Source organism: Coffea eugenioides, chromosome 2, assembly GCF_003713205.1.
Source record: "Coffea eugenioides isolate CCC68of chromosome 2, Ceug_1.0, whole genome shotgun sequence".
Taxonomy (NCBI): Eukaryota; Viridiplantae; Streptophyta; class Magnoliopsida; order Gentianales; family Rubiaceae; genus Coffea; species Coffea eugenioides.
The window spans coordinates 30,980,031-31,005,377 of NC_040036.1; the positions used below are offsets into that span (position 1 = coordinate 30,980,031).

General features: G+C 34.1%; 3 protein-coding genes and 1 long non-coding RNA gene across 5 annotated transcripts; 3 read left to right on the top strand and 1 right to left on the bottom strand.

Annotated features, from left to right (window-relative positions):
- Nucleotides 1-267: 267 nt before the first annotated feature.
- LOC113759462 (30S ribosomal protein 2, chloroplastic-like) lies at nt 268-6,970 on the bottom strand (the record flags this gene model as incomplete). The annotated part of the gene is made up of 10 exons (XM_027302041.1): nt 268-742; nt 1,497-2,510; nt 2,878-3,346; nt 3,427-3,549; nt 3,628-3,741; nt 3,833-4,159; nt 4,237-4,414; nt 4,928-5,271; nt 5,403-5,504; nt 6,650-6,970. Coding segments are annotated over 3 exons (738 nt in total), but the record flags the coding sequence as incomplete, so codon positions are not given.
- Nucleotides 6,971-9,419: 2,449 nt separating this feature from the next.
- On the top strand, nt 9,420-10,871 carry LOC113759463 (cysteine protease XCP1-like). The gene is made up of 4 exons (XM_027302042.1): nt 9,420-9,531; nt 9,631-9,914; nt 10,409-10,543; nt 10,632-10,871. Exons 1-4 carry the CDS (start codon nt 9,420-9,422, stop codon nt 10,869-10,871), a joined length of 771 nt encoding a protein of 256 aa, XP_027157843.1.
- Nucleotides 10,872-16,420: 5,549 nt separating this feature from the next.
- On the top strand, nt 16,421-19,781 carry LOC113760921. Of its 2 annotated transcripts, XR_003467108.1 has the most exons (5): nt 16,421-16,482; nt 16,832-16,906; nt 17,723-17,777; nt 18,654-18,709; nt 19,692-19,781. It is a non-coding gene; the product is annotated as an uncharacterized LOC113760921 (long non-coding RNA). The 2 variants fall into 2 exon arrangements; XR_003467109.1 differs by lacking the exon at nt 16,832-16,906 and having other exon boundaries at nt 16,447-16,482.
- A 2,725-nt stretch (nt 19,782-22,506) lies between these two features.
- Nucleotides 22,507-23,902, top strand: LOC113760919. The gene is made up of 3 exons (XM_027303671.1): nt 22,507-22,925; nt 23,046-23,198; nt 23,345-23,902. Exons 1-3 carry the CDS (start codon nt 22,629-22,631, stop codon nt 23,540-23,542), a joined length of 648 nt encoding a protein of 215 aa, XP_027159472.1. The 5' UTR covers nt 22,507-22,628; the 3' UTR covers nt 23,543-23,902.
- Nucleotides 23,903-25,347: the final 1,445 nt, after the last annotated feature.

Sequence of the window (25,347 nt, forward strand, 5' to 3'; positions counted from 1 at the left end):
TTCAGACTATTTGAGCTTTCAAGCTGTGCCCCTTGAGCCAGAAAAGTGAAAGTGGATCAGAAATTGTTGTGGTCTCCATTCTCTGATCTGATTGAGTAGGAACATTAACATAACCAAAAGATGAAAAGAACTAAAACAAAATGTGACGTCCGAGTTGGCCGACCTTACAGAACTAAAACACCAAACATGAAAAAACTAAATGATTTTAATGACCCAACAGAACCATTTAGCCATTAAATCATTCAAATAAAACATAAGCTCTTTACGACTCGAGAAAATTAAAAGTAACATCTCAGATTGGAATCCTACAACTTCAAGGGGTAAAATATGAGGTAATCAAAGGAGGTTGGCTGTGTAATTGCCAGAATCTGAATTTCTGAAATTTTGGAAGCCGTCACAGGATTTCCCATACCAGACACAATTTCTCATAATTAACTATATATACAAAAATTTGTCCTAATAACGAGCAGTCATCCCTCGGACAAAACTTATTGACAATATACACAGCAAAGGCAAGAAGCTAATATCTTAGAATAGTAGAGCCATAAAATGTTGCAAGCCAAGCAGCCCATACAAGCTCTCCTTCAGATGCCAAGTTGCGGCAACCATCCTCACCCTCGGACTGGCAGTACTCAACCGATTGCATCTCATTTCCTCTGCACATCTGCTGCATGCCAAGATGTATCAAACTCTTCATTAAGTTCACAGGAATGTGCTTCATCAGCTTGAGACAATCCAATATCTGTCGTACAAAGAAGCCCAGCTTTGTTAGTTGTTCTCTATCACAATCAACAAAAAGGTGGTGCTGAAAATCAATTCAGGCAAAGGTGCAATGAACAGGAAGACAATGCCAGCAAGAGTTTGATACAAGAGTTCGACCACCAAAATGGCATGCCAGATATATGGAGGCAATCCCACTAAAAAAAAAGACTTCTTTGCAAACTCCACATATTTGAACGCAATATCAAGTATATATCACCATCACTACTTTCTGAGTGCTAGTTCCAATTGGCTCAGCCTCATGAAGACAAATCCAAGATTCCAAGTAGCTTTATGCCTTTAACTATCAACTAATTACAAGATGGTGGAAGGATAGAATGCAAAATTGGCAGAAGTTGTACTGTCAGTTCAAGACTGTTCAGCAATCACGATTGAGAAAACCTCAGCCATCTGAACTTCCCTATCTTAGTTTCTAGAAGGCAACGACTTTACAAAAGGACAAGGACTTTACTTACTGGATGAGTTTAAAGATTATGACAAATTCTGATGAAAATTTAATAATCCTAATAATGCTGGACTTGCTTCTTCAACTCTACATAGCATTGAAACTTGGAACTAGATTCACCGACCACATCAGACAGGTGCATGTATACACTCAGACAACCACAAAATTTCAGGACAAATCTACAGAGAGTTTATTCAATTTATGCACGGAATGACATAGAAAACAAACTGGAGAAACAAGGTGGCGATTGTTTACAATTACTGATGCCTACCTATTTTAAGTCTAAAATGATGTTGGCAGCAACCAGTGTACTCATTGCTTCTCTTTTTCGTATCTTTTCTTGCTAGGAGGGAGGATGGGTGGGAGCACAGTTAATGACCTGGACTGAAACGTTATACAGCAGTGGTGTCCAATTGTTTACTGCAAATTAAGGAACATTAGTTGCACCAATTAAATCGTAACCAGTAAACTTAAATTTTCAAATGTTGGTACAGCGCAAAGAAATGGTCAATATGCAATATCATCAACAGTAGACAAAAAAGAGTGGAGAGTAGAAAAGAAAAAGGTTCTTCCTGTGTGCCTCTGACCTAAATCCGAATCCACTAATAGTCATAGGCCTTCATGAAACACAACTGTATACTGATGCACCAAAATCAACACATCATAAAAGGTACTCCGATCATCCTTAACCATCATTCTAATTCTAACATAGAAGAGTCAAATGATTTTACTTCAATATTGCAATAAAAAAGCTAATCTGGTTGAATTTTAAAATTCATTCAATTTGTTCACCTCATGCAGTTTGAAACCTTGTATCACAATTTTAAGTATTCAAACCCATGAAAATGAACTTTAGTAAAATAATTCGAAGCATAGTGAATATAATCAACTGGCTCTGAACAGCCAAAATTTATAATTAAAAGGGAAAAAAAAGAAAAAAAATGATGAGGAAGAAATTGAACTTACAAGGATGCATCTGAATAATTCTACATTAACCCTATAGTCAGAAGGATTGCCAAATTTGTTACCTGTGGATGAACGTCAGCCAGGCACAATTAGCTCAGAAAATTTTCCTTTATGAGTTTCGAAGTCACCTTCAAAGCAATGTACAAATGACCACAAGGAAAATATCAATGAAAAAAAAAAGGTTTCCAGAAGGAATAGCAGTGCAAATAACACGATTCTTAAAACTACTAGATACTAGCATCACAAGTTCACAAGAAGAGGGAAAATTTTCAGCTTACCACCACGTAATTTTTTCATCTTGTTCTAGGAAGCTCAAGTCCTGCAATGAGTGTACAAGGCCAGTTAGATGAAACCTCAGCAATATGCATAGCTGATTTTGCAAACAATCAAAGCTACACTACCCATTTTCTCTAGTAGTAGTATCAGTTTCAAACTTTGAACATGATACTATCATGTTTGGTTGGCATGGAATATTCACAATAGAAGCTAACAACATGAGAAATGAAATGTGGAAGTGATATCATAAATAAGGAAAGATGAAAAAGGGAAAAACACAACCACATTTGAGAATAACTGGACACAAGGTATGGAATATAAAAAGACTTGCAATGCCACTCAATCAAAAAATGGGAGGAATGTTACAATAAAAATTTACAATCACGAAGATGAATGGGTAGATAGCATACCCTGCCAGAATTTAACATCTCATGGATGTCAGAAAGAACAGTATTCTCCACTTCTAGCGCCCTGCCTAAAAGAGTTGCTGGAGTTTCCACATCAGATCCAAAGAGTTCACTAGATGCTGCTAAATCTGGGGTAGTCAGTACATCAGTGCCAATAGGTGTTTCTAACCAATCCTGCTCTGAACCAAAATTTGTAGAGGCCGGAGTGGATTCGTCTCTTTTGATTGGAGAAGCCATGGACGTCATAAGAGAAGAAACAAATCTATTAGGGGAAGGCAAGATATTGAACATCACATTGCCACCGGAAGGACCTTCATAGTTGCGAAGATTTTCAATTTCCATTTCGTTGTCACCTCCAGGTGTCAGTGTTTGTGCTCTCTAGTTTGGAGATGAGGTTCCCCTGAGCCAACTAAATGACATTTCGAAGAAATAACTTCTTTCTTGTAAATGCTAACCAGGTTGGCAGATAATCCTACAAATTTCAATTTTCAATTAATTTACTTGCACACAGGAATTAATGGTTGAAGGAAAAACATTTTCCAAATGGATTACCGGTTATTAAAGGCTCAAGAAAGATTGTGTCCTTTTTCAATCTCGTCTGTGACTTCCACATGTCCAAATTAGAAGAATGAAAATTCCTTTTTTTACCTTAGCAAATCACTGGAGTCTTAAGACCTGAAATGTCACCATGCTATATGTGAAAAACAGTAGCAGACTACATAAGTACCCTGTGGGTAAAAAGATCAACCATACTTGTTAGTCAGTACAGTTTGTTCGTCATAAAAATCCCCTCCTTTTGTCTCTGCTTAGCTCTTGGCTGCTCAACTGGAGGTGTTGATCCAATTGCTAGTCCAGGTGATGCATACCCTATAAAAAAAAGAACGTGCATTAAATAGGCTGAATTGAACATTACGTCCTATTCTGTAAATTAAATGTGTTATCTAAAGGGTGCACTCACCAAAAGGAATGCCTAGATTAAAATTTTCATGGGCCTTCTCTGAAGCAACAGATTGTGGTTCTTCAGCTTGAGGTAATGGTATAGAAGGATCTCCAGAAACCAATATTTCCTCAACAACTGGACTGCTGGCTTCAATATGTTTCATGATCTGCTCCTCCAACACTCTGTCAGGTTCCACGTCATAGCCTTGATCTGGCCATATAGGAGCGTCTTCCATTGGAAAGTCATGTACAGCATCACGCATGATTTCAATATCTGGGTGCTCCTGAATGGTACTATCTCTGCCAGGTTTTTCATTCAATCCTCCCTGGTTGCTGGGAGAAGGATCTGCAATCACTACTGTATTATCCTCTGCAACCGAAGGATGAGAACTGCAACAACAAAAGAAATTCTCATCAACTTACCAACAAAAATTACCATCATCTACGTCAATGAGCTATCAAGTCCCTACTCTTTCTCCATGGGCTTGAGCCCCAATACTGTAGCCAACAGCACTGGACTGATGGCTAGTTTCATTCCTTACTGTCTTCTACTTCTAGGTGTTAAGTCATCCACGAATTAAGTCAACAGCTTCACATGGTCCTATAAACACGAAATCTGTTATACTATATCATGTGCATGTTAAACAAAAGACGAGCCAAAAGATGCAAAGAGAAGGATTACGCATGAAGCACAAACATGATGCTTCAGGAAATTACTCATGTGCTGCAGTGTTACTTAAAGAATCACCTTAATTAGTCACTAAAACAGAATATCCATATTTTTTATAAGAAGATAAGAGGCATGGCATGTCTGTAACACAAAATTCCAGTGCTATCAAAACATTTGTGGTTCACTACTGGAAAGACGAGGGAGTGGGCTAGTCCAGTTCAATAGCACAGTGCTAATGACACAATGGGTGACATAGTAATGTAATTGACACAGTATAGGTCTAAGGACACTAACAAAAATCTAATGAAAGAACTGGATGAAAGTGTGATACCATTTCAGATTAGTGCATTACATCTAGGAATAGTTCTACTTATTAGGGTGAAATGGTGGAATTCTGACCATATCCCAAGATCCATATGCTCTTAACTAAGACAAATAGTTTACCTCATTATTCAGAGATGAAATGGCGACTTCTACTTCCTCTTCTGAAGAGAATGGAAGATGAAATGGCGGCTTCCAACTTCCTCTTCTGAAGAGAATGTAACAAATCCATAACCACTGGACTTAGAAGTCCCTGGAACCTGTGATACTTTAGCACTAAGTACCTTACCCTTCTCAGCAAATAAGTTTTTTAATTTATCTGTGGTTACATCCTTTGCAAGATTACCCACATAAACTTTGTGTGGACTGTCAATGAACTGGGACTCTTCGGCTTGAAGAAGAGATAAATCCAAAGTTTGCAACGGCTTTTCAGTAATATTTACTTTGATTTTAGGCCCACCAGTCTCCTGCAGAGTAAAGAATATCAAATGAGTATAATCTAATTAACAGAACATTCATAGGAATTAACGTGCTTGGAATTTTGGAACTCGAAAAACTTATTATACTTGCATAGATAACATCTAAAAGCAAATCTTACTGTTTCATTTAGCTTTTCAAGAGCTGCATTTGCATCCTCAACAGTCTTCATTGTCACAAATGCAAATTGCCGGCTCCTTCCAAACCACTTGTCATACATCACCTGTCAATAGGGGGAAAAGTATGGAATTAATTCAGTAGCTTCTTATCAAACTCTATTGCACCTAAAAACATGTGACTGCAAATTCTACAACTTTCTTGTTGACCTTACGGACCATAAACCTCACAAGTCTTGATGTGTAGGCTTCCTGGTGGGGCATCTTAGGCTAATATAGATCCAATGCATTCTGAAGAGTTTACAGAGAGAAACCAAAACTCAAACAAGACCTATGGGATAGTAGAACTACCACAACATCTATTATTGCAGGATGCTTTGAAGCATGTAAAATCTCTTGCTGCGCTCAAAGATGTTGGACTATTTCCCAGAGATATACAGTAGCACTAATTCAATATCAATTTTGTTTGTCCTGAAATCTTGTGGGATAGTCTGGGTCCTAAATTCCCTGTTTTCTTCTCGGCCTTGAAATTGATAAAATGCCAGGAATATCTAGAGCATCGGATTGTGTATATGATCACAACGGAAAAGATACTGTATGGTTTGGGGACCATACGCACAATTTAGGGGTTGAGGAAATACAGGACATCTTGACTGGAGCAATAAGTTAAGGCAGGTTTATGGTTCAAAATTTTGTGAAAGGATTGATTTGAAGGAGAAGAAGAGCCACAACTAGTTTTGTGGCCGTTTTTAAATTTTCGCATTTGGTATTGATTCACTAAGAAAATGCAATTTTAAGCTTCGAAAGAGTTGGTGGAGGTAAAGAAGAGTGCCATGCTTGAAGCAAACAGAAAAATCAATTTCCGCAAATAATTATTTTGAAAGAATATATTTATTTAATTATGAATAAAATTGACAACAATGGTGGAAATAAAACCAATCACCGAATCAACTAGCATGCATAACAACTTCCTTGGCCCCTACAAATTTCTCTCTTCAGCTCAGAACTAAACCTACAATACAACAAAATTAAACCACAAACAGTTCAAATCCCACCATTATTGAACCAACGAAAGACCCATAATTTGCTATTTTAGATCATATAAGACCCATTTCTTCCACCATCGCAGAATTAAAGCTACATTTTCCAACATAACCAACTGCTAATAAACACCTTAAATCTCGACAAAGCTTAATTCAGCCACGATGGAAATTGATTTGTAAAAACTTAAATTCTTGAATTCCTGAAGTACCTCAGCATTCTCAACACCACCATGTTCTTCAAGAATCTTTTCATGCTCGTCATTGGTGACAGTCCGAGGAATATTCCCAACATAAAGCCTTCTTGCAGCCTCAGAAGAAAGGTCTGCAGCTGTGGCAACTGAGGCTGTTTCAGTTTCTTCTTCAGCAACAGCAATTAGTCTTGTGGGCTGCTGCTTTCTGGTTGTTTGGGGTGAATGGAAAGTGAATTTGAAAGGGGTTTTAAGGGGTTTAAGGCCGTTAAAATTGAGTCTTGTGAGAGTTTTGAGGATGGATTTTGGAGCTGCAGAAAATATACAGGTGGGATGAGATTGTGTTCAGTTGCTTCTGGAGAAATGGCTGGAAAATTGAGAGTGGCGAGAGATGGAACAGAGACGAGGGGTTTATCACATTAACTAGTTGAAGAAAGGTTTTTTTTTGCCATATTTATTTGAGGAGTATAAAGAATTTGCTGATTTACTTATTAAAAAAGTTCATATTTTGGTTTTTCTTTTCCAATTTGCCACACCGATACATGTTGCTTTTTACTATTTCTAATTAAGAATAAAAAAAAATTAATGCTAAATGGTACCAAATCAACCAAATTATGTAACTTGCACAAAATACTAAGCAGCATCTTTTTAACATTAGGGTCACCGTGATTCCATGCAAAAAAAGTAATTGATTGCAAATTTTTGTAGCATTATTTAAAAATAAAAAAGAGAAAAGAAACAAAGGAAAAATAAAGCAAAGAGAAGTGCCTCAAGTAGAATCATGGAGCACCGTAGGGTCAAGAAAAGAAACCATGGATTGAAGTGGGGAAAAAAAAGAAGAAGAAGAAGACCCCCAATCCAAGCTGCGAAATTAAGTATGGTGAGTCCTTTCAAATTCTATCAGTGGAAAGCAAAGATCACTACGGAAGAAAGTGCTAATTCACAAATAGTGAGAGATAAAAACCAACAGGTGAAATTTGAACTCAAATTCTTTAATACCTCAACCTGTAAATCTTCAATTTAATTCCCCAATCTTTACCAGAAATTTTCTTCCGTAGCATATATATATATGTAACTGGAAATGTCACCAAACCGCCCCTTGAATTAATATAACACTACCCAGTTTGCATTAACAAACTCAAAATTGATCATCCCATTATATCTCCGCTTCTTCACAACATTAAACACACATCATGTCATATCCATCAGTGCTCTCCACTCCACTTTCTTCTGATCAGTATTCACAATTCACCGCTCCAACAACAAACCTGCATAGCTGGAACCTTGGCTCAGCTTTTTCAGTTTTCGACTTTTCGCCACTCCACTCTCTCGTCTGCAGGTAAGTTGTACCAACAGCCAAGCATTCCCTTTAACCTGCTGCAAAAAATCCTATCCAGAAACAACACCCAAGGAAATGACCAAAAAACAAAAATGTATTCCATAGCATGACAGTCGGGGGTAAGGGGCAGAGCTGCTGCTAACAGACTAACAGCAAACCACGCCAGAGCACACTCTCACTGGGTAGTAACTCTAACGTCCCTTCCTTCCCTTTTCGCCTTTCTTGTAAATAAAGTCATCAAATTTTTTGCGGACAAAATCTTTATATAATCCCAGATAAAAAAGCCTCACCTTTTCTTACTCTCTGTTTTCATATTTCTTACTCTCTGTTCTCAATAGAGACACCAAGTCTACTAGCATGCTTTGGTTGCGGAAAAAATGCTGAAATAATCCGACAAAAACCGCAGCTTTGCTTACTCCCCCTTTCATAAATTTCTTTCCTTTTATCGCAGAATAGAGGAAGCGTTGCCATTTTTGATAGTTCATCTTCGTTCGCTTGCTTGACGGTAAATTCTTTTCTCTGCGTATGCATTAGCACAGAGCCACAATGTGATAGTAGTGTAGCGCCACGTACTGTATAATACTGTATTAATATTGATGTTTCTTTGTTGTTCATTCTTAAGACCTGGGCTTGCATTTTTAGAAGAAAAATCTGATTCTTAATCTTGTATTTCTCTTGTTCGTCCCATCTAAAGTCCTCTGCTTGTTGAAGATTTTTGCCCTTTTTAAGATGTTTACATCATGGATTTTCGGGATTCTGCCAGAAAACCGTCAAAACTTCCTAAAATAGTCAGAGCCCAGGAATTTTATAGGCGGACATGTTTTTTTTTTTTTTTTGGCTGCATTTATGGCTTCAATTCTAGATATCATGCTCTGGTGTTCATAACTTGCTTTGCTTGCCTGTATATTTAGGATACAAATGAACGTGGAACTCAGGATAGATACAGAAAATTATTTTAGGAAAATGGTAGAATAAAACTAAAAATAGCATGACAAAGAATTAGGCTTTACCATGAGACACAACAGAGTGAAGCAGATACAAAGAAGGCAAGAAAGAGTCACCAGAATCAATGGCAGAGAAACTATAAAAAAAAAATGAAAAATTAAATCATGGAAATAGATATATTTCAAGGGTCTAATCGATGTAGGAGAAGTTTATGATTTTGAATAAGTCAACGTTAAAAAGATTTGTATAAGGGTCTAGTCGAATCAGCAAAGGAGGATTCAGGAGCTTGAGTTACTGCTTGATGAAGCGGAAGGGCTGATACTGGACCTTAGAGCAAAACTAGACAAGGTTCACGAACACTTAGATAATGCAAAAAGTAAGCCTGTGCAATCTTTGAGACCAAATGAAATGGTTGACGTGTCTAATTGTCAAATATCCTTCTCAGAGTTAAGAGTCCAAATCTGTAACTTCTGATGTACAGGCTTCGATTGAGGATTGCGGGGTTATATGGAGAATTTGCTGGACCAAGAGTTCTTGAATTATCTTCAAGGCTTTGAAGAGAACTGGTTGACCATTCTACCGAACGCGATCCGCCCAGTTAGGAATCAAGGAAACATTGGTATATTTTTATTACAATACTAATTATACTAAAATTAAAGTATCCTAAAAATGTTACGAGTCTTTTAATGTGTTTTTTTTTTTCTTTGGGGTTTTTCAGGAGCTTGCGCTGCCTTTGGGACTACTGATGCCACTTCCGCTCTCCATGTCATCAACGGCGGAGAGTCGGTTACTTTATCCGCGCAAGAATTTGTCGATCACCTACACGATAGAATTGAACACAGGGCTGATATTCCCGTCAACGAGGGAGCAGTGCTTCCACCAACAACTATTCATCACGCTTTTACGATGATGAAAGTGTTCGGGGTGTTCGAAGAAAATGTGTATCCCTACACCGGAGTGAAGGCACAAGTTCGTACCATTCCGCCGGAAGCCATGAACCGGGTTAGATCTGCTAATTTAAATTTGTTCGTTGCCTATTGCAAATTGCAACTTGTTTGGGCTTCTTTTTTTTTTTTTTGTTAATATATTTCGAATGGCCATATGTGCTGTTTTCCATTGTGAATAACTAATTATAGAGTGAAACAATTGACTGCATATCTTCCTATATGGACATGCAGGTATTTTACTTGTCATTTGTAGTCCTCCTTAGTTAATTGGTGTAAGTCCTCCTTAATCGAAGAAAGTGTCTATTCAGTTTACATGTACGTTGTCATCTCTTAGCTGGATGATTTTGAGAGTTAATTGTGTTCTTTCTTCCCCCTCACATGTGTGAATAGAAGTTTCATTCAGCACCTTATAATCGGGTAGTCATGCTTTTTTCTGGTAATCCACTCTTTGTAGGCAAGTATGAGCTGCAAAATTATGAAGATGGACTGATTTGTCTTGACTTTTGACATTCATTTATTTATTTAGCTTGAGAATTATTCTTGAAACAGGGCCGGAAGATGTTTATCAAATCCTATGTTCCAATTTCTAGGAGGAAGCCATTAAAGGCCATCAGAGCTCTCCGACGTCAACCCATTGTGGGGATTATGAGGGCACCAAAATACTTCAAAAAGTTCAGGGGTCCTGTAAGTTAAATGTGCTCAAAAATGTTGTAAATCTTTAACATGTACGACGTCGTGTAACTCACTTTTCTTTTCTTTTTGTTTTTTGAAGGGCACCTACAGGGGGCTGAGGCTTAAATTTGAGCGAGCTCCATACCACTGTGTGTTGATAGTCGGTCACGGGATAGACAGCAAGGGACGTGATTGCTTTCTGATTAAAAACTCTCATGGCCCACGTTTTGGCTTCAGAGGTTTCGCCAAAGTAGCCAAGACTGTTATGGTTGGATTCGCATATCCTGTAGACCCTGAATTCCGGAGGGTCAGGTTTAGCAGGAGGCTTAGGGGATTTTAGAAGGAGGTATCTGAAACTCAGAAGCTATTTTAGAGCTGAGGCAAAAGGCCCCATGTATGTAGATTCTGTGAGCCAAATTTTGTGCTTTTTATCTGATTAAAAAATAGCATTTTGTTCTCCAACTTACGGGCAGAGAGAGCTTCACCCCCCCTTGAGCAATTTGCAGCAATGGACTGATGGAAGCCATACTTCGTTAACGTGGACTTTATATATTCTTTTATTTATTTAGCCCCATATTTGATGCCATGGTTGTGCAAGTATATCAGTCGTAAAGTGGGTACTTTTGGGGCTTGCACAGCCCAACAGACAGCAAAAATCAGAATTCCAAATAAATTTTTTTTAAAAAAAAAAAAAAAAACTCCAATGGCCCCCACTTAAAACTAAAAAATCTGACTGAACCGATTCAAGTGGTTTTTTTTGTCCGGTTCAGCGGTCTTGACCGGCTTTGACCAACTTTTTACCATTTTTGGGTTTTAATATAATTGGACCAGTGCCCGAATCGGTCAATTCAGTCTGTATTTGAGTATTTGAAAACACTACTACTACTTGTAAGGTTATTGTTATCATCACTAAAATCAAAAAAGTTGCCAAAGATGAAGAAATCATCCAATTTATTTTGGAGTCTTGAGATCTCAAGTTTCGAAAGTTTTAGGTTCAAATTTCCGTAACCATCAACTTCTTAAGTCTTGTTATTCTCCTACTACTAGAAAAGAAAATAAAAAATACATTAAAAAATCTTTGTAGTTTTTCTTTTTGATTATCAATATACCTATCTTACTAATTTCCTATCATTTTTGAGATTTTCAACTTTGGATCGAAGCCTAGGCTTGGTTTAGGAGTTCAGATTTTGGGGGGTAGAGAGAGAAGCACATGGAACGCAAAGCTAACATTTTTCTTGTCTGTGAGTTTTAAGTAAGGCAGAAAATAGAGGATACTAGTAATAAATTTGGAAAAGATGAAACTTGTGCTATAGTTTTGGGAAAAAAAAAAAATAAAGTTCCATCCAAATTCGGGCTGAAAACGAAGGAAACTTGCTGGAAAACTTATCAATCTTTCTTACAGTAACCAGTTTGTCATTCCAAAGCTATTCAACAAAATTTTGTTGATTTTTTTGTCCAAAATCATATCAACGTTGGTGCTAAATCCACAACCCTTCATCCTAAATCCACTCCCTATGTATCTATTGGACCAAAATGGCCTTAGCTTTTAAGTTGTAGATATATTTGATATTTTTTTTATAGTTTTAAGAAACATACATTTACATATATAGAAAAAAGATGAAAACAAATGTTTGCATTGTAATGGGGAATATTTTCAAATATTTTACAAGTGTGTGAGAACATTAATATAAAATTTAAAATTTAATCTAGCTTTCAAAAATTTTTCAATTACTAATAATGATGTCAATAGCAATGTTTACATATATCAAAATCTAACCAATTGTCAAGGTGGAATATGCATTCATATTGACTTCATACTCATGTTTACCATTTGATTATGTGTTAGTGTTTAAAGAAAGAGGTTTAACAAAATAAAGAGGAACAACGTTAAATTAAATAGGAAAGAGGAACAACGTTAAAGCAACTTCAGATAAAGATCAATTTTGAAATGAAATCAACAAGAAAAAGGGATTTGTACATAAAACTTACATGAAGATCTGGGTGTGAATTTTTTTCTTTAGAAAAGATATTATTATAAAAAGTATTTATTTAAATTTTAAAAGTTAAGGGCATCAATATCTAACAAATGTATAGGGTGTGGATTTACATGGACGGGTCTGGATTTAGATCCTTTCTTTCACAAAACTCCCAAAGTAACATTAGACTCTCATCCTTTCTTTTCTTTATGAAATAAATTTTTTTTTCTCTTTTCTCTTCTACCCTAAACTTCCAAACTAATCCTTATATGGATAATAACATCCCAACTATATGAGATTTTGTCAAGATAGAGAAATTTTCTTATAAGTTTTTAATAGTGAAAATTAACAAATAAACAAACTACAAGAAACCTTATGTCTGGAATTTTCAAAAAAATATATATATATCGTATTTTAGTATATATGTAATATAGCATTCGAGTAAAAAAGAAAGAAAAAAGGGTACTAAATAGGAAACGGTATGAGAAAAAAAAATTAATTTTGGTATGCTAATTCTATTTAAAAACGTAAACAAGGGGAAGGTATTGCTGAGATTTTCAGTTGAATTATGATTTGGGATTTCAACCGTCATTTGCTATATCTTCCATGCATTGGCGGACAGTATCAAATTTCAAGTCTATGACCTATTTTTGCACGAGTAGCACCTATTTACATGTTTTTCTATACGCTACTCTGGGAGTTTTTTTTTTAAATATTAAATCCATATGCTTTAGATTCACAATTTGCTTTACAAAAAACGGGAAAAATCGTTTCAAACCTTTGAAATGAATTTTTTGATCCTTTATTTTTAAAACATTAACTCTATGTTTCTTACAAAATTTAAGTTAGCCAAACTTAGTTCCAACATAAGTTTTTGATTACTTTTTTATTTTAACTTGAACTCACCATGCAATCCACATATGGTTATTTTTTTTAGTCTAAAAAAGGTCAGATCTTATTTTGTTTGGTGATAAAAATAAATATGGTTTGATAATTTGTTTAACTACAAAAAAATGTGACCATTTTGCCTCTAGTGGAAAAAAAAAATCACCGCATGTGAGTTAGGTAGTTGATTTTGGCTAAAAAAAAGTGATTGAAAATCTAAATTAAGAGACGTGAAGTTAATTAACTTTGCAGTATGCTAAACTACATAAAGCGCGGAAGCTTCATCTACAGTTGATTGTGCCGGTTTCGCTGTGATTTTGCGGCTCATTTCGTCCTTTTTGGTCCTTTGGCAGGCTCCATGCAACGGCTTTGGTTCCCAGTGCGCTTTTCCTCATTTCTGCTTTTGTTCCCTTCTTCCGATTGTGCCCTTGTCCTGGTTTCTTTGTAATTTTGTGGCCAATTTTGTCCTTTTGTTTCTTTTGCATCTTCCACTGCTGCAATTGTTATCTAACTTATTTTGCAATTGATTTTGTCCTTTTTTTCTTGCGCATCTTCCACTGCTGCAATTGTTATCTGACTTTATTAACAAAAATATTAATTTATCGATTTCATTTATTAACTTCCTTCAACATATAACTTCCTTTCAAAATATAATTCTCACAAAAATCTCAATTTCCTAACTTTGTATTAACGTGTCTTTCTTCAAAATATAATTCCCTCTGCTCTTTTATATTTATTAACTTTCCCCAAAATATATATATTAACAAAGATATTGATTTTCTAAAAAAATATGCGAATCGATAAAAATTCTGTGTGCATCTAATATATATAGAACAATACAAATTCTATGTGTTACGCTATGCTACTTCATATTAACAGATAATGAGTGTTGTTCGAGTCAGCTAATTGTAATTTAAATTTCCCTTGCACATAAGTCCATGTGCTATTCATTGATTTAAAGTAAGATATTGATTAATCAATAAATAAATTACTTCATCATTAAATAGATATTTATTAATGTATGCTATTCAACCAAGCATTATTAATTTTCGATATCAATGAAATAACGGACTCTTCGAAATTGTGTTATCTTTAGAATTTGGAATCTTATTAATTTTCAAAAAAAGTAATGCAAATATTAAATTTTGTGTGCATCTAATAAATATAAATCAATTGTGCCGCTTTGTATTTGCTTGCATTAATACGACTAATTGTTTTAAAAAATACAGGATAATTTCCCTCTATTTCAAAAATGTTACTTCGATAATATTTCAAAATTTTCAAAATTCAAAAATATACCACTGAAAACCAAAATAAAAAAGACAAACTTTTCTCTAAAACTATAACAAAGATAACCAAACTGCCAGAAATTTATACACAAATACTTAAAATCGCACCCCTATATATATAGCAAAAATATACATGATGCAACTAAAAAAAAAATTATCGTATTGACACATGAATCACAAGACAAATAGGAGCACCACAAATATAACAAACAAACAAAACTAGAAAAGATAGACACGCTAAAACAATATTAAACAATCATACAAACTCAAATAAAATATTAAATATACATACACACACACACATATATACACATATATAAATAAATAAATAAATAATAAAAATATAACAAACAAACAAAACCAAAAAAATATAAACGATAAAAAATTAAACCATCATATCTCCTAAATAAAATACTAAACACATACGCGCACATATATATATGCACACATATTACAAAATATATCGTATACATATATATATATATTAATACAAAATTCACTACAACTTTGAGTACCATATAATAAATCGCATAAACATCAAACAATTTTCTACAAAAGAAAATAAACATCAAACAATAAATATTTAAAAATTCTACTATAAATTACAATGATTAGACTCTATAAGTTTCATGTGCAATCATTTCTATTCTTATAAAAAAAATTATACACATCACCTTACTTTCAATAATATCTATTTATTACTAAACTATTAATATAAAATCTCTCAGCTCTCAAAATTAATATTATCCTTTACCTATTCAGATTCTATTAATTAAAAAAATACAGCTTCCATATATTTCAATCACATTCGTTCATAACTAAATCAATATCATCTTTACTTATCGAAAAAACCTACTTAATGAATAAACACATAATTTACCAAGATATAGTATCAAATTATTCCAAATTATTAATTTATCTCATCACACAACACCCAAACTATATCAAATTTGGCAAAAAAAATATCTCTTATCCATTTATTTTTTAACAAACTTTCTATTCTTTTATATCATTTCCATAGACTTTTCCACTGCAACAATGCACACTTTCTTATCCTAGCTATCCAAATTATGAAAATATCATCATCCTAAAATACATAAACTACCTATGCCCAAAGTACAATAAATTATAACACTCTCAATGTAATTCTCCACCTAATTTTCCATCCTATGAACTTTAAAAAATTAATATATATGTTCCATTAATTTAAATAATATTTACTTATCACTAAATTAAAATTAAAAAAAAATTTTGAAACCAATATTATCCATCAAATCTTTAGATCATATTAATTTTAAAAAACACAATACAAATCATATCAATTTTACTATATCTATTTATAAATAAATCAATCCAATATATCACTTTTCTATCTATTATTCCAACTCCATTATCATATAAAATACTCTAAATTTATATTATTAAATAAATCTTACATTAGTATAAGACAGTTAATAATGGGCACCCCGCGGGGCACCGAGCCTAGTTGTACTATAAAGAACTTATATATAAAATGGGAATGGGTGGTGAAATTTGTTGTTGGCCTTTCGTCCTTCTTCGTGTGGAAATCACATGCACCGTGATTGTTGATTTGTTGGTCCTGGATTCCTTGTGCCGGTTTTGTTCTCTTCTAGTTTCCAAACCACCTGAAACCGTGTGCCAGAAACCATATGCTTTTATCTCTCACTTCCCTCTCCGTCTCTTCTGGTTCTCTTTTTATTTCTTCCTCTTTTTTTGTCATTCTCTCTCCTTCTCTTTTCCTTTGCCATCTTCCTCTTCCTCAGGCAGCAAGACTCATAAGGTAATCTTTTTTTTTCTCTCAGATTTGTGTTAAATTTTTTTTTATTTTTTTGCACTTCTAGAAGACCTCTATTCCCCATTGTAATCTTCTTCCTCAGATTCATCTCCTGTTTCCCATTCACAAGTTTCTGACTGTTATACGGTTGTTTTTGTTCAAATTTTCTTATGTTGTTCCATTTTATTGTTATTGAACATTTCTCTTTTATTTTTTTTGGTTAGAAAACCCTTATTTTGTTTCTTTTATTTTTGCATCTAATGTTTTCCATTTGCTTTGGCTAGAAGTAAAAAGAAATCCTTGTTATTACTTTATCTTTCATTTTTTATGATGTGTTATATTAATGACATGCCAGTGATCCACATAATCTATTTCGGTGTTTCTGCCCTCCTGCTCATAAACTTTGACAGTGGAATTAGCACATGAAGAGGTAATACTTTGTCTTTATATCAGTGCTGTTTTTGGCCCTTGAGTTGTCCCCTTATTTTTTTTTCGAAACTCCAAAACTTGGGATTTTTTTAATCTTTACTTTTACTACTACACCTCCTACTTATTCCATTCCCCCTCTTTATGATTTAAGTTTTAATCAAATTTCCATAGCTGTTTCTACAATAATTATAAAGAGACGTCTCCTTTATTACAAACTGTTGATGTCATCAAATTGGGCGTTGAAAGCTGAAAATTTTTGCTTAGGTTGGATGGTTGGATGTAGTAGTTACAAGAAATAGGACAATTGAAATTTTAAAAGCATGAATTTTTCACTTTATTAATTGGAGCAAGTTCAATTAGATGTTTCTGAAATTTAGTTGATAATGTGAAAGTTTATGTTAAGCTGGGCGGTGGAACTGAATCTAATGAGTTACAATGTTGGAGCATTTGGTGCAATCTGTTTAATCTATTTTTTACCTAACTATTTGTATGCTGTGCAATTATTTTTTATTATTCAAATAAATTTCTCAATGTTTTATCTGCCGAACTGTTTTAATATTGTGGATGATTCTGTGTTATTTGATAAATTTCTCCAATGGAGAAGGTTAAGAACCTAGATACTTGCAATTTGGAAATTGGGTGGTTAATAGTTTCTATGTCATGTTTTGCAAACATCATGATCGTTATCTTCAATCGATAGTTCAAAAGTTGCTGCTTTTGCATTGTGAACTTTTTTTTGTACATTTGATTTTCTCTTCATTGTTTTCTTCCTCTTTTACTCATCTAAAATTTCCTTTTTTTTTTTTTGTGATTGCAGGTGGAGATAGTTGGGCTTTTTCCTCTTCAACATTGCTGCAATAATCTAAGATAGGGTATATTTTATTTCATTCACTAATAAAAAGTTTACTTTGATGCACTGTGATTTTTTATATTCTTTAATCAAGTTTTGATTGTGATTTTCTTGGTTATTCATTACTTGGATGCTCTTTCACGAGCTTCCTTTTACATTCATTAAGGAGAATGCCTGTTTTCTTTATTTGCTTTGCATCTCTATGCCATTAAATGTTGGATCTGTTTTTGATAGTTCTGTGTGTACTTAGTTGCTGGGTTTTCAGCCACAAATGACCAAAAGCATTGTAAGTCATCAAGGATTTCCATTATTTTATATTATTGTTTTTAAGTGCCTTTTTCTCGTGTCTTTGCATAAATCTTGCCTTTCATTTTTCTTTTGCTAGAGTACGAGTTCTTCATTAAAATTTTGCTAATTTTGTTCTGAGGGGATTGGCTTGTGTATCTAATAGGATGACATTTTGAGGATATAATATAAATTATAGTAGAATTAGTGCTCCCTATATTTGTTATTAATTTAGTTGAAAATCAACTTGTTATTGCAGGAAAATCTTGCTATTTAGACCTCACCTTTCACCAAAATGGCTTTTCTTCTCTTCTTTCTTGCCATGCAAGAGGTTTTTTATTGTCAATGGAGCTTTTTCCTTCCCTTCTTCATACCTTTTGGCTAGCTTTCGTGGTACAGTTTAGTAGTACAAAATGCAGTAAATCTCTTGGTAAAACTTAGTTATATATTCCATGAATCTGAAATGTACAAGCTAACCAATAGCTTTCACCCTATGTCAATTTTCGCTAAATTACAAGGACTAGCATATTTTACCAACCTGATTGTTTTAGTTCGGATGGTCAAACTTTTTCTTATTGGATGTGATAATCTGAAATTTAGAAATCGTATGCAGGCGTGGAAGATATTTGGCAATGAATGGACTAAAATTGTAAGAGATGTTTTAGGCAGGTAAAGGGAATTAATCCATGGTAAATGATCTATTTATTTAGTGTTTTAATTTTTGCCTTGCATTAATGCCTATATGTTTGAACATCCATTTAAGCCATTGGCAATTTGCAATTGATTAAGCAAAATCTGTGCAAGCTTAAAAAATATGTTTTCAACTCCTGTTTTTAAGTGCCATGAGTCTCTGATTATTGATTCTATCTAACTGTATAGAAAAAAGGAACTAATAAAATAGCTATATTTGCATTAGCAGATTGCTATAAGTAAGAGTAGCATGCTTGAGAAGTCAATGGAATTCCTTCCCTAAGATACTTGCATCTTATGTCTTACATGTATATTATAGTATAACTCATCCAAGAATAGTCTACTTCTATGCTGGTGAACATTTATGATATTTGGAGACTATTTTTGATGTCATTTTCTGAAGATAACATAATAGTGATTTTTGCTGATATTTGTCACTCTCAGGTGCTCCAAGAGAGCTCTAACATTTATTTTTGCAGTAAATTATGGGATTGTATTAATGTACCTTTTAGGTTGATTAATGGATGCTTCTTAATCTTTTAACTGTTAAACCTTTTTCTGAAATTCCATCAGTTTTTTGAGATGCCTAGACATGAATCTAATCAAACCTTTTGTTATAATCTAACTGAGCTGGTCAGCTGATAATGTTTCTAAACTTGGATTTTTTTTAATTTTATTTTTTTAATGTTGTTTCATATTTCTTTGAATTGAAAGGATTTTGGCTAGCTTTAGCATCACTTGATAAACAGGACCTTTCTTTAGGCAGCAAGCCTTTATGATTTTTATGAAGTTGGCAAGATATCAGTTTTTACCAGGAATTTTCAATCTCTTGTATTGTGACATAGAGAAGATTATAGTTGCTAAGTGTGATTTATAGTTGTCTTTCGTTTGTGGGTCTTTTATTTTCTCAATTCTTAAAAAGGATCCCTGCCTAAAGCCTCCATTTTTCCTTTGTTTCCAGCCTTCAAGCATGACAATGGAAGGATGCACAAAGAGAAGCACCAAAGATGGTGATAAATCCACACTGGTACAGGCGGTTAACAAAACCTGAGTTGCTTCAATTTTTTAAATTCGCTCGGTTAAAGAACACTTGTTATTCAAATTGATGTTAATTCAGAAATAGTAACTATGATATGAAAGCAAGTATTATGATATACCGCTACCAACACTTATCTCTTGATGCATACTATGTGTATGTACGAATACACGAGAAACATGTGATCCAATAACAATCCAAAAAAGATTTAAAAAAATTGCCAAAAAATCTAATGAAAAAAGAAATATAATCCTTTTGAACTTAATAATGGTAAAAAAAATATTGTAAAACCAAAAGGAAAAAGAGCTAGAATCTTAATGGTAAACAATCTGCCTGGCAACAAATCCAAAATATATCTTTTGAAATAGGCTCCGAGCACCTGCACATCCGCGGCCAAGGCTTCCTCATTCACAGTAGAAGTAAAACAAACCATGCTCACACGAATATATAGAGAGCAGCAATAATGGCTTAAAGATTGATTGGTCTCTTTACTTATTTGATTATTCCTTTGTTGTATTTGTTTTCTACGAGAGTTCTATCATTTTCATCTGAATTGTGTGATTCTCGGATTATCAAGTTTTTGGTTTCAACAATATATCACACTATTAGATAACATCATCCATAATTTTTATAATAGTATAATATAAGGTTTGGTTCTAACATCATCCTTAATTTTTACCCCAAGATTGCTAATTTTGTATTTCCTTTTCCTTTTTTCATTCTTTTTTCCCTTTCTTTTAGCCAACCGTAGGAATTAACATTCTGAATTCAAATCCCATGTCTACTTTTTTTTTTTTAGCTAACAATTTTTAAAAATAGTTATTAATTAGTAGTTATTGATAAGGCTGCTGGAATTAACTCTCTAGAATTCAAATGCCATGCTTACTTTTTTTTTTTGTTTTTGTTTTTGTACTAACAATATTTGGTGTTTTCTTTCCATCACATTGTTTCTTTCTTCTTTTTTTTAAGTGGTTATTATTTTTTTAGTACTTACTGGTAATATCACATAAATTAGCTAACTTGAATTTGAATCCAATGCCAATTTTTTTCTTTCTTTTTTTACTTACAAAATTTGTTATTTTCCTCGGGTTTCTGTTTCTTTATACTAATAATAATATTACTATAGTAGATAATGGAATAGTGCTGATATGTTGTTTCCTCATATTTTCTTTATTAGTAGTTAATTAATGATAAATAACGCTGCAAAAATTAAGTATTCTCAAGGAAACAACAACGCATGCTGATTTTTTTAATGACAGCCTTTTCTTTTTTCCAAGGTTGTTGTTTTTTTTATAATAATTTTATTATTATAATAGAATTTCATTTCCCTTTCTTTCTTCTTTTTGTTTTCCCCTTTTTTATCCAAGATTTTTTTAAAACTAACAATTTTTTTTTAAAATTTGTTATTAATTAGTAGTTATTGATAAGGCTACAGGAATTAAGTTTCCTAAATTCAAATCCCATGCTTACATTTTTTTTGTACTAACGATAGTTGTTTTTTTTTTTCCATCCGGATGTTTCTTTCTTCTTTTTTTAAGGTGAATATTATTTTATTTAGTACTTACTGGTAAAGTCACATAAATTAGGTAACTTGAATTTGAATCCAATGGCAAATTTTTCCCTTTTCTTCACTTACAATGTTTTTTCCCAAAGTTGCTATTTTTTTACAATAATAATACTATTGTTATAGTAGAATATAAAATTGTGTTGTTACGTTGTTTCTTTCCTTTTTCTTTATTAGTAGCTAATTAATGAAAAATAATGCTGTAGAAATTAAGTATTTCTAGGGAAACAAAAACACATGCCGATTTCTTTTTTAGTTTTAAACTGCAGTATTTTCTTTTTTACAAGGTTGTTGCTTTTTTATAATAATGTTATTGTTATAATAGAGTATCCTTTTCCCTTTTTCCCCTTCTTTTATTCTCTTTTTTTACCCAAAGTTTTTTTTAAGTAGTTACTAATTAATAGTTATTGATGCGGCAGCACGAACTGAGTATCCCGACGCAAGAAAACATAATACTATTCTTCTTTCTGTTATGTAAACAACTAATTAAATACTATAAAAAAAGTCTTTATATAATGTGTAAAAACTAAAGACATGAACGTCTAATAAGTCGATAGAATGTGGATTTAGTATATAAGGGTGCAAATTTAGTCCTTCCCTATAATTTTTTCAAACAAAATTTAGAAATTAAATAAAAATCAAATATCCAATTATTCTGACCCACACAATATACATATGTGCATAACCAAAGACGCACATTAATAAATCCAAATATATATTACAAAATAACTAATCCAATTTTTATACCCCATTCCAACAAATGATTTAATAAGTATCTCTATCCAAAAAATAATCTCCACACACATGAAATTTGCATCCTTTTTAATGAAACTCCTTATCCATTATTATGCCTTCATTCTTTTTTATTATGACATTATACCGCAGTTCCATTTATTAGCCCTAAAGATTTAATACCCTATTTATTTTATATATTTAATAATTATACCACCTTCGTTGCATTCATTATACAAAACAAAAAATCCATAAATTACATGAGTATAGTTCTTCTGCTAGTTTAATTTAAAAGTAAGGGACAAATCGAGCGATTTGCTGGTGAGAATTTTCTAGCGATCAGGTTGGCGGTGTAAATGGGTTGAACCGGTAATAGCTGACCCAATACATTTTAGACCCGTATCTCTCGATTTTAGTGTGTATAAAAACCAAGAGGATAGAGTCCGAGTCGATAGGTCTAATCGCTCCGTAGGATTTAGGAACGCTTGTTTTGACATCAAAGTCGATCAAAATCCACCTTGTAGTTCTGGGTACAAGAAATTAGGGTTTGTGGCTTCTGGAACAAGATGACCAGGCGCAGTGGGAAACGTGAGAAGGCGATCTCTTCTACGAGCGACGACCGCAGGAAACCTGAGAAATCAGGGGCGGAAGCGCCACCCAAAGCAGTTGGTGAGAGTGGCAGCAGCCGAAAGGTGCTGGGTCTCAAGAAGGATAACAGGCATAAGAAAATTATGAGGAATTACAGAAAAATGCAACGCGCTCGGCGCAAGGATCCTTACGCTGGTTTCCGCCAATATCCCACTAACAAGCTGGCGGATCTGGACCTAATCCACAAGTACATCAGGCAGCTAAAAGAGAGCGATGTTAGTGTTTAAATTATTAGTGGTTTCTCCTGTCATATTCTCTTTTCCTGGAATCCCATAGTCATGGATTGTATTGGTTTATATTCTTCTCTTTTTTCTTTTTTTTTTGTTTTCTGGCAGGGTTTTGACGTGGATGTTTATCCGGGTCTTTGTTTCGCAGCTGTGTACGTCCCTCGACCCGAGTTTAAGGAACCTTGCCAACTTCGAACAGATGCTATTGAAATGTCTCAGTTGGCAGTTGCCCAATTCAACAGTGACAACAGAGATAGCAAGGTTTGATCTATTTGCTGCTGGCATCCTCTCGCTGTTCCCAATTCTTTTGTTAATTATCCAATTGCTTCTAAATTTGTTCCGTCTACTTGCTGAATTTTGTGGGGCATCTTAGAGTCTAGTTTACAAGAGTTGTTGCATTGCTGCAGGGGGTACCATACGAGTTCCAAGGTATTGAGAGGGTAGTTTCATACTCTTGTAATGGGGAAATCTTTCTCATTACCTTCCAAGCTCGAGAGGCTGAAACTGATGATATCAAGACTTTTCAAGCTAAGGTGTTTGATCCTCCCGGTTTGGACGAGGAGGAGGAGAGAGAGGTCATGCTCGTCAGACTTAAAGAACTCTAGATTAATGATAATGGGGAATTGGAATGTGCGACCTCAGCTCCTTTGTCTATGTGTTTCTCTACATTTTCAAGTGTACACATCGAGTGTTCGTGTAGTGGTTGTCTTTGTATGCATGTTTGTGTTTTATCTTTAATATGAGTACAGTATCTCTCATGTCATTGTCTTGCTCAGTCGGGGAAGTACTTTAAGTCATCAGATAGCAGCTAACTGTTCCCCTTTGGGTGCTCTCTTAAGCCATGTCTTCTGTCTAATTTTAGAGTTCAATGAAAGTCTCCAATTACCCAACTATGGAGTTGTATGCAAATGGTGTTACTATGGTGGTATTTACGTGAGTAAAGGTCTGGATCTTGAAATTTGTTACTTTCCAATTTGCAGTAGGTTCTATTTTGGCAGAGCCAATGAAAGATTGCACAGAAAACAATCTTAGTACCTCTGTGTTTGCTAAAATATCAACAGAGCAATTGCAAGAAAGTTCTCGAGAAATTGTAGCACATTCAGCGAAAATGCTTTTCTAACTTTTACTGATAGATTCTTGGGTTCAAATATATGTATTACACCCTTCACTAGAGCATACATTCCGATAGCACTAGTATGGCGTGGGTGTATCTTTTGGTTTTTGGATATGTATTTTTTAAGGTTACTGAGGTTTAACTTGTGTTACCCTCTATTTTGCCCTTTTATCATGTAGTATATGCCTTAAGTGGGATAAGTGAGTCTCATTAGCTAGAATATTATGTTAGTTTGGACTTGGGATGTATGCTAAATTTGCTTGGCTGCGTTTGTTTGAGAGCTTTATGTTAACATAAGCAAACATTAGCTTGATTTCACTTTCTAATGCAAAAAGAGTGAAGTACTTCCCAATCGATGACTGTTACTTTTGTTGTTAGCTGGTTTTGGCATTTCTGTCTGGTTACAACCTTCAGGCGTTATATTACTAGTGCTGCTTCATGAATGAAGAGGCTATTGGAGTTTGAAATTGTGAGACTTGTCAGGTGTTCGGATGGATGGTAGAACTTTGTTAATGTTTATTTGTGTCACTTAATGATAAATTTCATATTCAAGATATAATATTGAAATATGCTAGGGAACTATTTCTGTTACTCTTTTAGTTTGACATGCTCCCTGCAGTAATTTCCTGTATCCCCTTGTATTGGCAAGAGGAATTTGATCTCTAAACTCGAGGGGTGATGCTTACAATAGTGATAAACCTCAGGGTAGTTATGTTGTAAATTCATGCCATAGAAATTTTCAGAATTTTTTTGGTTCCTCCATTTTTTTTTTTTTGGCCCTTGCCATCTCTTTGGACGTCCCTTGTGTGTGGCTTTTCATGTGCGCATCTCGTCTTTGTTTTGTTAGCATTGGTGATTTAACAGAGCAAAATTGTTGCTTGTGAGATATGATTGAGAACTGAATGCGTTATTTTTCGCATAGATCTTTCCTTTGTAGTCCTCTGAAATTGACTGCAAGTAAATTGTCGCTTGTTAATCTCTTCCTCTTCGTCAAATCTAGACTACTACTTAAGGTTTGTTGCTTTTAGATTTCACCATGAAGTTGCTCAATCTGGTCTTGAAGCCTTTCCTGCTTCCCGAACATCAAACCCATGGCTCTCTAATTCCACAACGCGTTTCCAAGATGTGCTTTTGGGATCATCAAATTGCTGCCTCGAGGTTCTCTCTACCACACTAGAAAAGATAACCATACAACCTATGTCTAATACTTCTCGCGAACTTCTTTACGCTGTTCCAACAGGCGAAAAATGTGGCTTCTGTGGCAATTTCTAGAAAACTCTCATGGATTCAAGTGTT

Excerpts from the sequence above, each read along its gene's own strand:
- LOC113760919 (XM_027303671.1), top strand. The coding sequence starts at position 22,629 with ATGACCAGGCGCAGTGGGAAACGTGAGAAGGCGATCTCTTCTACGAGC. Across the intron at positions 22,926-23,045 it reads GGCAGCTAAAAGAGAGCGAT|GGTTTTGACGTGGATGTTTA; the intron begins GTTAGTGTTTAA and ends GTTTTCTGGCAG. Across the intron at positions 23,199-23,344 it reads GTGACAACAGAGATAGCAAG|GGGGTACCATACGAGTTCCA; the intron begins GTTTGATCTATT and ends GCATTGCTGCAG.
- LOC113759463 (XM_027302042.1), top strand. The coding sequence starts at position 9,420 with ATGGAGAATTTGCTGGACCAAGAGTTCTTGAATTATCTTCAAGGCTTT. Across the intron at positions 9,915-10,408 it reads CGCCGGAAGCCATGAACCGG|GGCCGGAAGATGTTTATCAA; the intron begins GTTAGATCTGCT and ends TTCTTGAAACAG. Across the intron at positions 10,544-10,631 it reads TCAAAAAGTTCAGGGGTCCT|GGCACCTACAGGGGGCTGAG; the intron begins GTAAGTTAAATG and ends TGTTTTTTGAAG.